Source organism: Procambarus clarkii, chromosome 40, assembly GCF_040958095.1.
Source record: "Procambarus clarkii isolate CNS0578487 chromosome 40, FALCON_Pclarkii_2.0, whole genome shotgun sequence".
In the NCBI taxonomy this organism is placed as follows: Eukaryota; Metazoa; Arthropoda; class Malacostraca; order Decapoda; family Cambaridae; genus Procambarus; species Procambarus clarkii.
In genome coordinates, this window is record NC_091189.1 from 31295246 (window position 1) to 31310282 (window position 15037).

Here is a 15037-nt window from a genome sequence, read left to right on the forward strand (position 1 = left end):
GGTGAAATATAAACAAAAAATTGCATGGCATATTGTTCATTAATGTTCCTTATCTAATTGAGCTCAACTGCCTTTTCCATTAGCAACCATACTGTACCACAGACATGATTTTAGTTTAATTCCTCCTTCATGCTACCCACACTGCATTAACTCGACTTTTGAGTACAAAATTTAACTTTTTATTCTTTATAATACATATCAGAGTTTTTAGTTTTCTTGCTAAGACTGTAATCACAACAAGCCACACTCCAGGGATGTGGCGTGTTGTCTCTTTAATACTTTGAGCACCCCAGTCCACCCCAAGGTGGGCTGAGCGTTTCCCATGAGTGCGCCACCCACACTAAAATTTGTACTAGTATACTCTTTAAGTTTTCTAACCTCAATATTTGTGGTATGTCGTTCATTTTGGTATCAAACTGTTTGCAATAGAATTCTCTAAAGGGATATATGCATATAAGGGAGGCATGCAACATGCTTCCCTGCTGAACAACCGTAGAGTTACTTATGAATGCAATATCAGTCCCCACGGGCTGAAAGTGATCATCACCTCTACTTTCCAATCAAGTCCTCATTATATTTCATTAACTTGGATCAATGGAAACTCATAGGCCTTAAAAGTAGGAAATTGTAGTTCAACCAACTAGGCCATGGGATGCTCACAATAATGAAGGATCTCAAAAGTACCTAACTAATGTAATTTGCATCTCATCATTACATTTTCTCTTCACTTATATGCTAGTTGAAGCCTCCATCCAGTGAATGTGACCCTACCTCTTCACTACCTGTCATAATGTGATGATCGGGTACAAATGAGTAAACAATGTGGCACCTGAAGACACTTCAGATCTCATCACAGATCAGATGACACTTCAGATGTCATCTTCAGATCCCCAGATGACACTAGGTATCAAGAACTGAGGCCGAGTCTGGGTTTGGACAAACCCACAACTAACTAGATAACTTTACTGTACTTGAACATCAAAACAACAAGAATGTGATCAATTTGTGAAAGTGGTGTCCAAATACTGTACTGTACAGTATCTGACTGTATGTATAAACAAGGCACAACTGTCTCACTTTTATGATAGCCAAGCCAACATGCTGTATATATAAACATAAACATATAAATTGTCAATACACATTTCAGATGTTCTTTCAGGGGTGCTTTGAAAACTGAAATACTATATACAGTAAATTAAAAATCTTGTGATAATTCTGCATGTGGCTACCCTTTCAAATATAGGAAGTTTTCATGGAAGACAAGGCGTTAGTTAGAGAAAGAAAGAGAATATGGAGATCATGATCCCACTATGTAAGCTCACTTTGACACATCACAAACAAATAAATAATATTGTATATTAATACAAACAATAAAACATAAACTTAGTATAATAAAGCTAATTGCCAACATAATTAAAAAACACAAAAGCAATGTTAATTTCTATAAAGCATACACACACAATTCATAACTTGATCTAACCAGTAAAATACAAGACACAATCATCATAAAACTTACATTATTACATGGCTCTGCAACTTGACCTGAATCAATCTCATCCACCTATATGTATTGAAATAAATATGAGAATTTCTGATATTTTGTGGTCAGTATTTTATACTTAGATAACATGCAGATTATCATCCTAACTACATAACACTCAATGTGTTTAAGGTTTAATTACATTAAAAAATTACTGTGAAAATGCATAACATACAAGGATTCAAGAGGCACAGAGAACTTCCCCATTTGCTGAAATATCACACCAATTATAATTTAGTGAAATGTCAGTTGATGTCAAACAAATTTAATATTGTATTGCTAGGAACAGTTTGTTTTTCTTAATTAAATCAATCCAATACAATTTTTTAAAGTCTTGGAAATAGGTTCCAGTATGACAGGATATGAAGTAAAAACAAATTTTTAGGATTTCAATGCATTTCATGGGGCACTGAATGCAAATGGATATTGAATGTTGAAGGATAATGTTAAATATGGCCTAGCACAATATGTGGAATTATGCAGAATGCAAGGTCACAGACTGAATAAAACTAGCGTTGAATGTAATGAAATGCTATTTTCTGGATAAGACCCGGAGGCTCCCTGGAGCTATCCAGGCTGATATGGATATATTAGACTTTGGCATCAGTGTGAATAGAGTTCTTTGGCCTACCGGGGATCATGAGCCAGAACCTGGCCCCCTCTCAGAGGGGCACAAGGAGCAATGAGTTATAGAATTGCACATGGGATTTGGAGCATTCTATATATACCATCAAACGGGTCTGGCACCCAGAACAAGCCAAATGAACAAGTCGGCATCGACCCTCCATTCCGTGGACAGAGGCAGGAACCGAGACAGGCCATCAAACAGGACGTTGGACACTCCCTGGATATGAACCGCCTGGAGAGCAAAACCCGAGAACTCAGCAGATGAGTCATCCGAAGCTACCAGCCCCAAAGAGCCAAGGACCGCATCAAACCTCCTCTGTTCAGGCAATGAAACCCCTGCTCATTTGGGGTACAGTCTGTGAACTGTGCCATTTGGGCATAGTCCAAATGGACCCGGATCATCGATCCACAAGCAGCACAAACCCTCCAAAACGAAAGCCACACCGCTGCGAACTCCCGCACCATGCTGTGAGCCTGACGGAAGGACAAATCCTACCGACCCTGGCCGGACTGGTGAGCACTGGTCACAAAGCCCCAGCCGAGAGATGAGGCCTCCATGAACACATCGAACGAGGGCTGGGGTAGGCGCCATGACACTGAATCCCGAAAAACATGAAGTTGAAGCCGGTGACGCAGCAGCTGTCACAATGCCCCTGGAGGACGAACCCAATGATTGCCAAAGCGGCGGAAGGGATGTCCCAAAAGGAACCAGAACAGATGCCGAAAACAGACCCAACTCGGTGGGTAAACCAGCACGGCGAAGTTCAGACTCCCATTAAGCTGCTTGAGCAACTGACGAGTGACCTGGGAGCTCCTCAGAAACAGTGGAACCACAGCCGCAGCAACGACACCGGAGGGAGAGACAAGGAAGAGGTCCGAGAGTCTCAGACAACACCCAGCCAAGTTCGAACCTGAGTGGGAACCAGATGGGACTTTCGCCAGTTCACCAAGAACCTGAACCTGGCGAACTGGGGAAAAAACAAATCCCTGGCGAGCAGAGATGCAGACCAGTTGGGAGCCTACACCAGCCAGTCATCGAAGTAGGCCAGAACCCGAACCCCTAACAGATGCAAGTGGGTCGCCACGACCCGGGTAAGGCGTGTGAAAATGCGAGGTGCCAGATTCAAGCTGAATGGAAGGCAATGAAAGCGGTAAGCTTGATGACCCACGACAAAACCGAGCCAGTCCCTGAGCCCTGGATGAGTCAGGACGTGCCAATACTCATCTTGGAGGTCCAGACACACCACCCAAGCATCCGGCTCCAAAAGAAGCCTGATCTTGGACAGAGTGGTTATGCGAAAGGAGGGGCAAAAGACTCAGGGATTCAGACAGGACAAGCCCAGAATGAAGATCAGATCTGCAGCCTCCCCCACCCATCAAGAGGTCTTGCCAACGCCACCGCAGGCCGGAGGAAATGACCCGAAACGCCCACAAATTGTGGGACCAGGTGTGAACACACAGAGCGAGCTTTTTCCCCATTGCCCCATCAATGGGGCGAACCGTGAAAGGGCCGACGCATCCTTATGAGAAGCCGACCGACGCACAGAGTGAACACCACGCTGACCAAATGCCGCCGGCTCTGAAACTGGCACTGCTGGTCCACCACAACCGAGGGAACTCCGAATCCTGACACGTCCCTTCCGGGCAGGACCCCCACGTCCACTCTGGAGAACCAACAAGTCCGACATAGGCCGACAACTAGATGAAGCCGCCTGCAGATACTGCATAACCGCAGACTCTGCAAACAGCAACAAGCAAAAGGGTGATGAAATCCTAAGAGCCAGGGCCCAACTGGATTCCAAGGAGGGAGCGAGCACAGCCTGACAGCACGCGAGGCGAGAAGCAAAGAACACAGACGCCGTCTCCTTGAGGATCGGCACAAACAACTTCAACAAGGCAGCCGACACCTGAGCCGCTGAGGTAAGCGCACCAGACGTTGGCCCGGCCCCCCAGTGCCTCACATCCTCCTCAAGCCAGCCCAAAGACAGCTCAAGAAGGGAAAAGAAATCCAAGACCGAAGCCAAATGCCCACGGGCGCGCAAATCCTCAGCCACAAGAGACGCCAAAACGGTGGGGGACCTGCACGTGAAGCTGCACCTGGCTGACATCCTTAGGAAGAGCAGGGACAAACACACACACACACACACTGATGCGCTTAAAGTTGCCCCCCAGATAAACCCAAACCACAGTAGATGCTTTCCGCCATTCAAGCGTGTGGGTCCGACAGAACGTATGCCATGCACCCTGCAAAAAGAATGGCCAGTCTGCCAACCAGGACGACTCTGGCACCTCATAACGCTCCCAATAAGGAAAAGTTGTGCCAAACTGAAACGAGGAAGGATCCACTACAAAGGCAAAATCCAGGTCATGCAGGAGGTAAATGACCTCCCAAACCTCCTTAGGTGGGATGCAGGAGGCCGAAAACCTCCGGAAGGAAGGGACCGAGGAACACAAGAGAACCCAGAACTGAACTTGGGGAGGAGCTGTACTCATATCAATCTCGTATAGGGATGGAGGGATAGGAAAACTCCTCCTCCTGTAACAGCAAACCCTGCACCAAGGGTACCAATACCCAAGCGGAGTCAAATGGGACCCAAGCCCCCAAGACAACTCCCCAGCCCCGAGATTCTCCATGTCAGGACTTGGAGCAGAGTTGTCCTCCAAACCCTCTACGCCTGAAGAAAAGGCAGAGCCCACCAGATAGGCTGGGAAGATGGGGGCCCGCTGTCAGACCCAGAAGGAGGAGCCAGCTCCAGTGCCTCCATCGCCAAACCGGATGGGACAGCCCCCAAAACCGCCAAAGTCTTGCCACCAGCTAAACCCTGCCCCAATTCCGAAACCCTCAGACATTTGGGAGCCGGTAGCAGGGGAAGTGGGGTGAAAGGGGGAGCAGGACATACAACAGGGTAAAGACGAGGGAGCGCAGACGAAAACAGTCAAAGCGACTAATGCCCCCACGTCCGGGTCCCTAAACCAGAGTGGGGCAGTCGCGTGGCATCTGGAAAGGCAACCAACCTAGAGTGTTGCAGCAACCTAAACCATACATGCAATGCCGATGCTGCCTGCACCCGAGCAACAGTATTATTGGACTGGGTGAACTGAAGAACCAACAGCGAACACCACTCGTAGAACTCCGGGTCAAAGGTGTCATCGACCCAACAGGCAGCATGACGGAGGCACAATGGTAAGTGTCACCCTGAGAGAAGAGGACAGAGCAACCTTCAAACTTGCATGAAGCGAGATAGGACTCGAGGACACATCCATCAGACCAATGAGCCCCAATGGGGGTTTCCAGGGCCCTTAGACTGACTGCTAAGGGAAGCCCAAGCAAGGTACTACTAACCGGATACCCCAAAACTACCAAACAAGCAACAAAAGCTGAACCCCTGCGACCTATACAATCACGGGGGTCTAGCGGGGGACCACCATAATAACAGAAGGTGAGCTATGACCAAGAGGCAGAACCCCAACCAGGCAAAAACAAAAACAAAAAAGAAAACCCGCGCAAAAGTACAGCGTCTCCAGGTGAACAGAACCGGCCGTTATGATATTACAAGACAAGCTGTACAGTACCTTGAGTCCCTACCAGTGATGACACTACCTCCTACCGAAGGCCAAATAGCAGTTACGCAAAATCCCAGCTGACCCCAAGGGCGGGTAATCACCGAGCAGCAAAATATCCTGCGAAGGTAGTTCCTGAGTGACTTGTGGAAGGCAACCCCAAGCTGCAAGGGCAGTATTTACAGGGCATCTAGGGAAGAAGGCCCTAGGCGCATGCAGCCCTAGTACTTTTGAATTACTCCTGACTCTCACATCACAACACAGCAGAACAACCCCACAAGGCTGTTCCACACAAGGTGCCTGACAGCTGGGTGGACAGTGTTTTGGATTCGTAGTCCTGAGGAACCAGGTTCGATCCCCGGTGGAGGCGGAGACAAATGGGGAAAATGTTTCTTACACCCTGATGCCCCTGTTACCTAGCAGTAAATTGGTAGCTAGGAGTTAAGACAGCTGCTACAGGCTGCTTCCTGGAGGTGGAGGCCTGGTTGCGGACCGGGCTGTGGGGACACTAAGCCCCGAAATCATCTCAAGATAACCTCATGAATCTCAAGGTAACCTCAAGGCACAGGTCTGCTAAGAATCAGGAAATAGAGTTGAACAACTTCCACTCAACACATCAGATTCAGAACTGGGGCTGTCTAGTCGGTGCGGGGCCTGGGACTCCCACTTTTCCCTCCGGGGGAGAGGGAAGCTGCATGGACAGGCAGCGTGGTGGCAGGTGTGATATGATTGTTTGCTTATTTTCAGATTGGGGAGTTCTGTTTAGCAGTTCGGTTTTTGATAGTAATGTTTTACCAGTTGGGGTCTGTTTTGGCACACCTACCTTACTAGGTGTCTAACTCGGTCGATGGTAGACATAGAATGCTTCCAACCACATGGGGGTTTCTATAGGCCATTGCTCCTCGTGCCTCTCTGAGGGGGCCAGGTTCTGGCTCATGGTCCCCAGTAGGTTTAGAACTCCATTAGAATTGAGTATTGCCACGGTCTAATACATACATATCAGCCCGGTATAACTCCGGGGAGCCGGAGGGGGTTTCCACAGAAAAGAAGCCAAGAGCAAAAGGTTCAGGTTGTGATGTTTGGTGGATGGAATCATACTTGATCCCAGATTCTACAATGTGTGTTTGTATTGGGAGACAGTGTTGAAATGCTGAAAATCCAGATACTGTACTAGATTACTGGATAACATATTTTACTTTACTCTAATGTTTTATCATCAGTAAAAAGATTTGTTAAGTATGAGAATATATTTTAGAGTGAAAGTGGTTTGTAGTAATTACAATTTTTAATTTACTTATCATTTCCTAAATATTACATCACACCAAATATACTGTGTGGATATGTCCAATACATTTAATCAGGTGGAGAATGAATCAGTAAAATGCATATACAGTACAGTTCAGTATTTTTATGAATACAAAATCCATAACAAGAAGTCCAGCTGGAATAATTAAAATCATCTACATTTTAATTGTGTAAACAATAATATACTCGAATGTTATTAGCTCAATACACTTTAGCAGAGGCTCTTCACCTCAACATAAGAAATTCCACTAACCTGACAGAAATTGTAGTGCTCATCATAGTATTTGCTGAAGATTGGCTCAGTCTTGACACAGTGTATAGCATACCATGTGTGAAGCAGAAGTTTTGGAAAGCGATCAGTCCAATATGCAACGAACTCGTCTGGGATGCGACCAAAGACTAATCGAGCTTCTTCTTTAAGCTCCCGGTAATGATTCCTCTGTAGTGAGATACACTATGTTAAATAATTTAAGGGGAGTGGTGGAGATATGTTGAAGAAAACAAGGTACATAATTTAATCAAATCACAAGTCTGCCCAACTACAGTACCATGAGTTTTCACACTGGGACTTCATGTTGGTAAGGGTGCTGCCATCTGATGGCAATTGGAGTAAGCAGCCATGTGGGGAAACCAGCGATTTGATGCAAGCACTACTAGGGGGTCCTCGTGATGCCAAGCAGGGGGTTTGTAAAAGCACCAAATGTTGAATGATTCTTTACCCAGTATATCTCTAGCACCAGTATGACATGGCAGGGACAGAAAATCCCAGCTATGGAAGAGCCGAATGCCACCCTGCCCTGTCAATCCTGATCCCATCCAGTGAGACATCCAGTGGTCTTGCTTTAGGACAGCATCTGAATGGATTATTTCAGAAAACCAGCATTGAATGTAATGAAACGCCATTTTCTGGGTGAGACCCGGAGGCTCCCCGGAGCTATACCGGGCTGATGTGTATATATTAGACTGTGGCAACAGTTAATCAAAGGAGTTCTAAGCCTATCGGGGACCAGAGCCAGAACCTGGTCCCCCTCAAGAGAGGCACGAGGAGCAATGGCCTAAAGACACCCCCGTGTAATTGGAAGCAGTCTTTGTCTGCCATCTACCAGGTCAGGCACCCAGAAAGGTAGCAATTTCAAAACAAACTACTACTGGTCAAAAATTGAAAACTGAAAGCCGAATTAGCAAACAGAACTCCCCATTCAAAAACAAGGAAACAAACATGACGTCACCACAACTGCAGCGCATCTGTCTGCGCAACCCCCCACGAGTCCCAGATCTCCACGCTGGCAATTCTCCTCAGTTCAGAGGGCTGAGTATCAAAAACGTGAAAAACCACCGACTGGAGGGAGGGAGGGATGCCAGGGAGCCTCCGGGTCTCACCCAGAAAATGGCATTTCATTACATTCAATGCTGGTTTTCTGTGGAGAACCCCTTCGGCTTCCCGGAGCTACCTAACCAAAGATAAGAAGAAAATGGACACACTCGGGAGGTGGTCGTCACTTGCTCCTCAACTCAAAGTCAAGATAAGGCCACAACCTTTGACCCCGTGTCCAAAAGACAGGCCAGGACATTACCAAAAAGCAGCCAAATGCCGAACTTACGAATAGCGTGGGCAAGGGGAAAGACCGCAGGCTGGCAGGACCAAATAATTCTGCGGACAACCTGGGAGACCCGCACCCTAGAATAGGGAAGAAGGGAAACTGGGTCAACCCAAAGCGCACCCTCTGCCACAGAGGCTGTAATGCACAAATAACGGCAAAGAGCCACAGACACAAAACATGATGCACCCCCGGCCAAACCAACCAAGCATCAACAACCCAAGGACCCCTTTGGTTGTTGATGCTGATGAGCAGCAGACTCATTCTTCACCAGAAAAGAAGGAGACGGCAAAGGAAGAAAAGACTTCCAGGATCGAAAGAGCAGAAACCCCTGTGCCAGAGGAGGGCATGAAACACTCCAATCCGACCCCCAGAGGCCAATGCCAACAAGAAAAGAGCCGAAGAAAAACAGTCCTGAACCGGGGGCCACCCCAAACCGAGGAGAAGGGAAAAGAGAGCACCCGGTGCAACAGCCAGGACAGCTCAGGCGGTGCATGAGCAGGCCGGAGGTAAAAACAACGACTGAGAAAGCTTGCGTAACAGAGCAGAAGTGACATCCACCCCAAACGCAAGCTACAGTGGCTCCGCCAGCGCCACCCGAAACGAGGCAGCAGGGTCTGGCATAAGAAGACGGACCTGAAACAAAGACAAGACAAGCCATCCGCCAGGACGTCTGACACCCCATAACGTGAACTGCCAGGAGAGCCAAACCCCGAGAACTCAGCAAACGAGTCACCTGAAGCGATCAGCTCCACAAAGCCAAGGACTGCATCAAACTGCCGCGGTTCAGACAATCAACCACCGGGGAGCAGTCCGAATGGAGCCGGATCAATGCTCCACGAGCAACACGAAACCTCTGAAGCAAATGCCACACCACCGAGAACTCCTGCGCCGTGCTGTGAGCCTGACAGAAGGACGGACCTCAGTGACTCTGGCTGGCCTGGTGAGCACTGGTCACAAAACCCCAGTCGAGAGACGAGGCATCCGTGAACACATCAAGTGAGGGCTCGGGAAGGTGTGAGGGCATAGAACCCGAAAAAACCCTCAGAGGAAGCCAGCGACGCAGCAGCCGACGCAAGGCTCCCGGGATCCAAACACAGTGATCACGAGAGCGGCGGAAGGGACGCTCCCGAAGAAATCAGAACATCCGCCGAAGCCAGATCCGACCCGACTGGTAGACCAGCACGGCCAAGCTCAGGGTCCTGCACCGCCACCCAAACAACCGACGTGTGACCCTGGTGCCCTCCGAAAACAGTCGTAAGTGAGACCGCAGCTGCAACAACACTGCCAGAGGGAGGGACAAGGAAGCGGTCCGAAAATCCCACACAAGACCCAGCCCAGTCCGAACCTGAGAGGGAACCAAATGGGCCTTCTTCCAGTACACAAGAACCCAAACCCGGCGAGCTGGTAAGGAACCAAATCCCTGGCGAGCGACATGCAGATTGGCTAGGAGCCCACATCAGCCAATCGTCAAGATAAGCCAGACGTCAAACGGGTCACCACGACCCGGTTAAGGCGTGTGGACACGCCAGGTGCCAGATCCAAACTGGAAGGAAGGCAGGAAGCCAGTGGCTGAGCGGACAGAACACTGGACGCGTGATCCTGTGGTCCCGGGTTCGATCCTGGGCGCTGGCGAGAAACGATAGGCAGAGTTTCTTTCACCCTGATGCCCCTGTTTACTTAGCAGTAAATAGGTACCTGAGAATTAGTCAGCTGTCACGGGCTGCTTCCTGGGGGTGGAGGCCTGATCAAGGACCGGGCCGCAGGGACACTAAAGCCCCGAAATCATCTCAAGATAACCTCAAGGAAGGCAACAAAATTGGTAAGTTTGTCACTCCACAACAAAACCGGGCCAGTCCCTGAACACTGGATGAATCGGGACGTGCTAATATGCGTCCCGGAAGACACCATCTAGGCACCCTGCACCAAAAGCCGCCGGACCCGAGACAGAGTGGTCATCTGAAAGGAGGGGCAAAAGACCTAGGGGATCAGACGGGACAAGTCCAGTATGAATCGCAGATCTGCCCAGTCCCGTTTCGGAACTGAAAACAGGCATGAAACCCACTTCAGGATGACCTGACAGAGCGCAGGGGAAGAGGCCCGCCCTGCAAGTCCCAATACCCCTGGACTTGTAGAAGAACCTACAAGTCCGACATAGGCCGTCAACGAGATGAAGTCGCCTGTAGAAAATGCACCACCACAGACTCTGTAAACAGCAATGGACAAAAAAAGGGAAGAAAATCCAAAAGCCAGGGTCCAAGATGATTCCAAAAATTGGACGAGCACCGCCTGTCAGCACGCGAAACGAGAAGCGAAGAACAGACACCTCCTCCCTCAGAAACGGCACATACAACTTCAACAGAGCAGCCGGCGCCCGAGCTGCCGAAGCAAGTACACCGAACACTGGCCTGGAACCCAGCTCCTCCACACCCACCATGAGCCAGTCCGAAGACAGCTCCAGCAGGAAAAAGAAGTGCAAGACCGAAGCCAAGTGCCCACAAATCCTCGGCCACCAGGGATGCTGAAAAGAAGGGAACTTGCACGTGAAACCACACCTGGCCGACATCATAAGGAAGGACGGGGGTGAATAAACACACATTGAGGTGCTCCAACTCGACCCCCAGGAAAACCTGAACGACCGTAGTCAACACTCGCCATTCAAGTGCGCAGTCTGACAAGACGAATGCCAAGCCCCCAACAAAAGAAAAGGCAGTCTGCCAGCCTTCGGCACCTTGTAACGTAGCCAATAAGGAAAAGGGGAGTCAAATTCAAAAGAAGGCTTCATTATCGAAGCATAATCCGGGTCTCGCAGGAGGTATGCAAGGGTCTCCTCCTACACCTTCCTCGGTGGGATGCGGGAAGCCAAAAACCTCCAGAAGGAGGGAACCAAAGAACCCAAGGGAACTCGAAACCGAACCCGGGGAGGTTACCTTGAGGTGCTTCCGGGGCTTTGTGTCCCCGCGGCCCGGTCGTTGACCAGGCCTCCAAAAAAGTCGAGGAGTCGAACTCTTAACAAAATCGTACAGGGAGGGGGATAGGGAAACCCTCTTCCCTTGTAACAACAAGCCCCGTGCTGAGGGTACCAAACACCCAAGCAGGGACAAGTGGGGCCCGAGGCCCCCCCAAGTCAACTCCTTCCGCGCCCAGGAATCCTCCATGTCAGGACCAGGGGCCGAGCCATCCTCCAAACCCTCTGCCTCTGGAGAAAAAGCAGAATCCACCAGAAAAGCAAGAATGAAGGGGGATGAAAATCCTACAAGTGGTCCTACCATCAGACCAGGCAAATCAAAACAAAAACAAAAGAAAACCTCGCAAAAGCACAATATCTCCAGGTGAACAGAACCGGTCGCTATGCGTATATCAGACAGCTGCACAGTACCTAGTGCCCAAGTCAGCAACGAAACTACCTCCTACCCAAGGGTAAATAGGAGTAAGAACTTCCCCAGCTGAGTCCCCAAGAGCGGGCAATCACTGAGCAGTGACAGAACCACACGGAGGTATCTGCTCCTGAACGGCTCATGAAAGATAACCCTGAGGCCGCAAAGGCAGCACTTACTGGGCACCTAGGGAAGGTAGCCCTAGGTGCATGCAGCCCCAGTACTCTTGTGTTACTTCTGGCTCACACACCACCAAAACAGAGCAACAACACTGCAATGCAGCACTGCATAAAGAGTGGAGCTAGAGTGATCGACCGTCACCAACACAACAGCCTCTTGAACTGAAGAGAGTTGCCAGCGTGAAGGTCTGGGAACCCCCTGGCCCCCTCCCAGGGGGGGGGGGGGGTTTCGCAGACGGATGCGCGGCGGTTTGCAATTTTTGACAAGCAGTAGTTTGTTTTGAAATTGCTACCTTTCTGGGTGCCTGACCTGGTAGATGGCAGACAAAGACTGCTTCCAATTACACGGGGGTGTCTTTAGGCCATTGCTCCTCGTGCCTCTCTTGAGGGGGCCAGGTTCTGGCTCTGGTCCCCGGTAGGCTTAGAACTCCTTCGATTGACTGTTGCCACAGTCTAATATATACACATCAGCCCGGTATAGCTCCGGAGAGCGGAAGGGGCTCTCCACAGAAAAAGCCTACACTAGCGGAGTTAATTTTTTACCATATTCATATACAAATGAGCATCCTCCCCCAAGGTATTTACAAATAACAAATGATATGAATAAATAATTTACCTTATTTCTGAGGGTGAGGGTCGGGGTGAGGTGTGTGAGGGTCGGGGTGAGGTGTGTGAGGGTCGGGGTGAGGTGTGTGAGGGTCGGGGTGAGGTGTGTGAGGGTCGGGGTGAGGTGTGTGAGGGTCGGGGTGAAGTGTGTGAGGGTCGGGGTGAGGTGTATGAGGGTCGGGGTGAAGTGTGTGAGGGTCGGGGTGAAGTGTGTGAGGGTCGGGGTGAGGTGTGTGAGGGTCGGGGTGAGGTGTGTGAGGGTCGGGGTGAGGTGTGTGAGGGTCGGGGTGAGGTGTGTGAGGGTCGGGGTGAGGTGTGTGAGGGTCGGGGTGAGGTGTGTGAGGGTCGGGGTGAGGTGTGTGAGGGTCGGGGTGAAGTGTGTGAGGGTCGGGGTGAGGTGTGTGAGGGTCGGGGTGAGGTGTGTGAGGGTCGGGGTGAGGTGTGTGAGGGTCGGGGTGAGGTGTGTGAGGGTCGGGGTGAGGTGTGTGAGGGTCGGGGTGAAGTGTGTGAGGGTCGGGGTGAAGTGTGTGAGGGTCGGGGTGAGGTGTGTGAGGGTCGGGGTGAGGTGTGTGAGGGTCGGGGTGAAGTGTGTAAGGGTCGGGGTGAAGTGTGTGAGGGTCGGGGTGAAGTGTGTGAGGGTCGGGGTGAGGTGTGTGAGGGTCGGGGTGAGGTGTGTGAGGGTCGGGGTGAGGTGTGTGAGGGTCGGGGTGAGGTGTGTGAGGGTCGGGGTGAGGTGTGTGAGGGTCGGGGTGAGGTGTGTGAGGGTCGGGGTGAGGTGTGTGAGGGTCGGGGTGAGGTGTGTGAGGGTCGGGGTGAGGTGTGTGAGGGTCGGGGTGAGGTGTGTGAGGGTCGGGGTGAGGTGTGTGAGGGTCGGGGTGAGGTGTGTGAGGGTCGGGGTGAAGTGTGTGAGGGTCGGGGTGAAGTGTGTAAGGGTCGGGGTGAAGTGTGTGAGGGTCGGGGTGAAGTGTGTGAGGGTCGGGGTGAAGTGTGTGAGGGTCGGGGTGAAGTGTGTGAGAGGGTCGGGGTGAAGTGTGTGAGAGGGTGAGGTGTGTGAGGGTCGGGGTGAAGTGTGTGAGGGTCGGGGTGAGGTGTGTGAGGGTCGGGGTGAGGTGTGTGAGGGTCGGGGTGAAGTGTGTGAGGGTCGGGGTGAGGTGTGTGAGGGTCGGGGTGAGGTGTGTGAGGGTCGGGGTGAAGTGTGTGAGGGTCGGGGTGAGGTGTGTGAGGGTCGGGGTGAGGTGTGTGAGGGTCGGGGTGAAGTGTGTGAGGGTCGGGGTGAAGTGTGTGTGGGTCAAGGAGAGGTGTGTGAGGGTCGGGGAGAGGTGTATGAGGGGGTGAGGTGTGTGAGGGTCGGGGAGAGGTGTATGAGGGGGTGAGGTGTGTGAGGGTCGGGGAGAGGTGTGTGAGGGGGTGAGGTGTGTGTGGGTCAAGGAGAGGTGTGTGAGGGGGTGAGGTGTGTGAGGGTCGGGGAGAGGTGTGTGAGGGGGTGAGGTGTGTGAGGGTCGGGGAGAGGTGTGTGAGGGGGTGAGGTGTGTGAGGGTCGGGGAGAGGTGTGTGAGGGTCGGGGAGAGGTGTGTGAGGGGGTGAGGTGTGTGAGGGTCGGGGAGAGGTGTGTGTGGGTCAAGGAGAGGTGTGTGAGGGGGTGAGGTGTGTGAGGGGGTGAGGTGTGTGAGGGTCGGGGAGAGGTGTGTGAGGGGGTGAGGTGTGTGAGGGTCGGGGAGAGGTGTGTGAGGGGGAGAGGTGTGTGAGGGTCGGGGAGAGGTGTGTGAGGGGGTGAGGTGTGTGAGGGTCGGGGAGAGGTGTGTGAGGGGGTGAGGTGTGTGAGGGTCGGGGAGAGGTGTGTGAGGGGGTGAGGTGTGTGAGGGTCGGGGAGAGGTGTGTGAGGGGGAGAGGTGTGTGAGGGGGAGAGGTGTGTGAGGGTCGGGGAGAGGTGTGTGAGGGGGTGAGGTGTGTGAGGGTCGGGGAGAGGTGTGTGTGGGTCAAGGAGAGGTGTGTGAGGGGGTGAGGTGTGTGAGGGTCGGGGAGAGGTGTGTGTGGGTCAAGGAGAGGTGTGTGAGGGGGTGAGGTGTGTGAGGGTCGGGGAGAGGTGTGTGAGGTTTGGGGTGAGGTGTGTGAGGTTTGGGGTGAGGTGTGTGAGGGGGTGAGGTGTGTGAGGGTCGGGGAAAGGTGTGTGAGGTTTGGGGTGAGGTGTGTGAGGGTCAGGGTGAGGTTTGTGATGGTTGGGGGTGACATCCTCCCCCAAGGCAC

The 15037-nt window shown here is 51.4% G+C and overlaps 1 protein-coding gene across 3 annotated transcripts in view; it reads right to left on the reverse strand.

Moving 5' to 3' along the window:
- The window catches only part of Ire1 (serine/threonine-protein kinase/endoribonuclease Ire1), a 148793-nt gene that overhangs the window by 11674 nt on the left and 122082 nt on the right, over nt 1–15037 (reverse strand). For 2 of the 3 annotated variants that reach the window (XM_069338944.1, XM_069338945.1), the window contains 2 exons: nt 7287–7472; nt 1517–1561 (listed from right to left, as the gene is read on the reverse strand). In XM_069338944.1, coding sequence (XP_069195045.1) covers nt 1517–1561; nt 7287–7472 — 231 coding nt within the window. The remainder of the gene's footprint in view (nt 1–1516; nt 1562–7286; nt 7473–15037) is intronic. The other variant, XM_045742067.2, reaches the window with a different exon arrangement.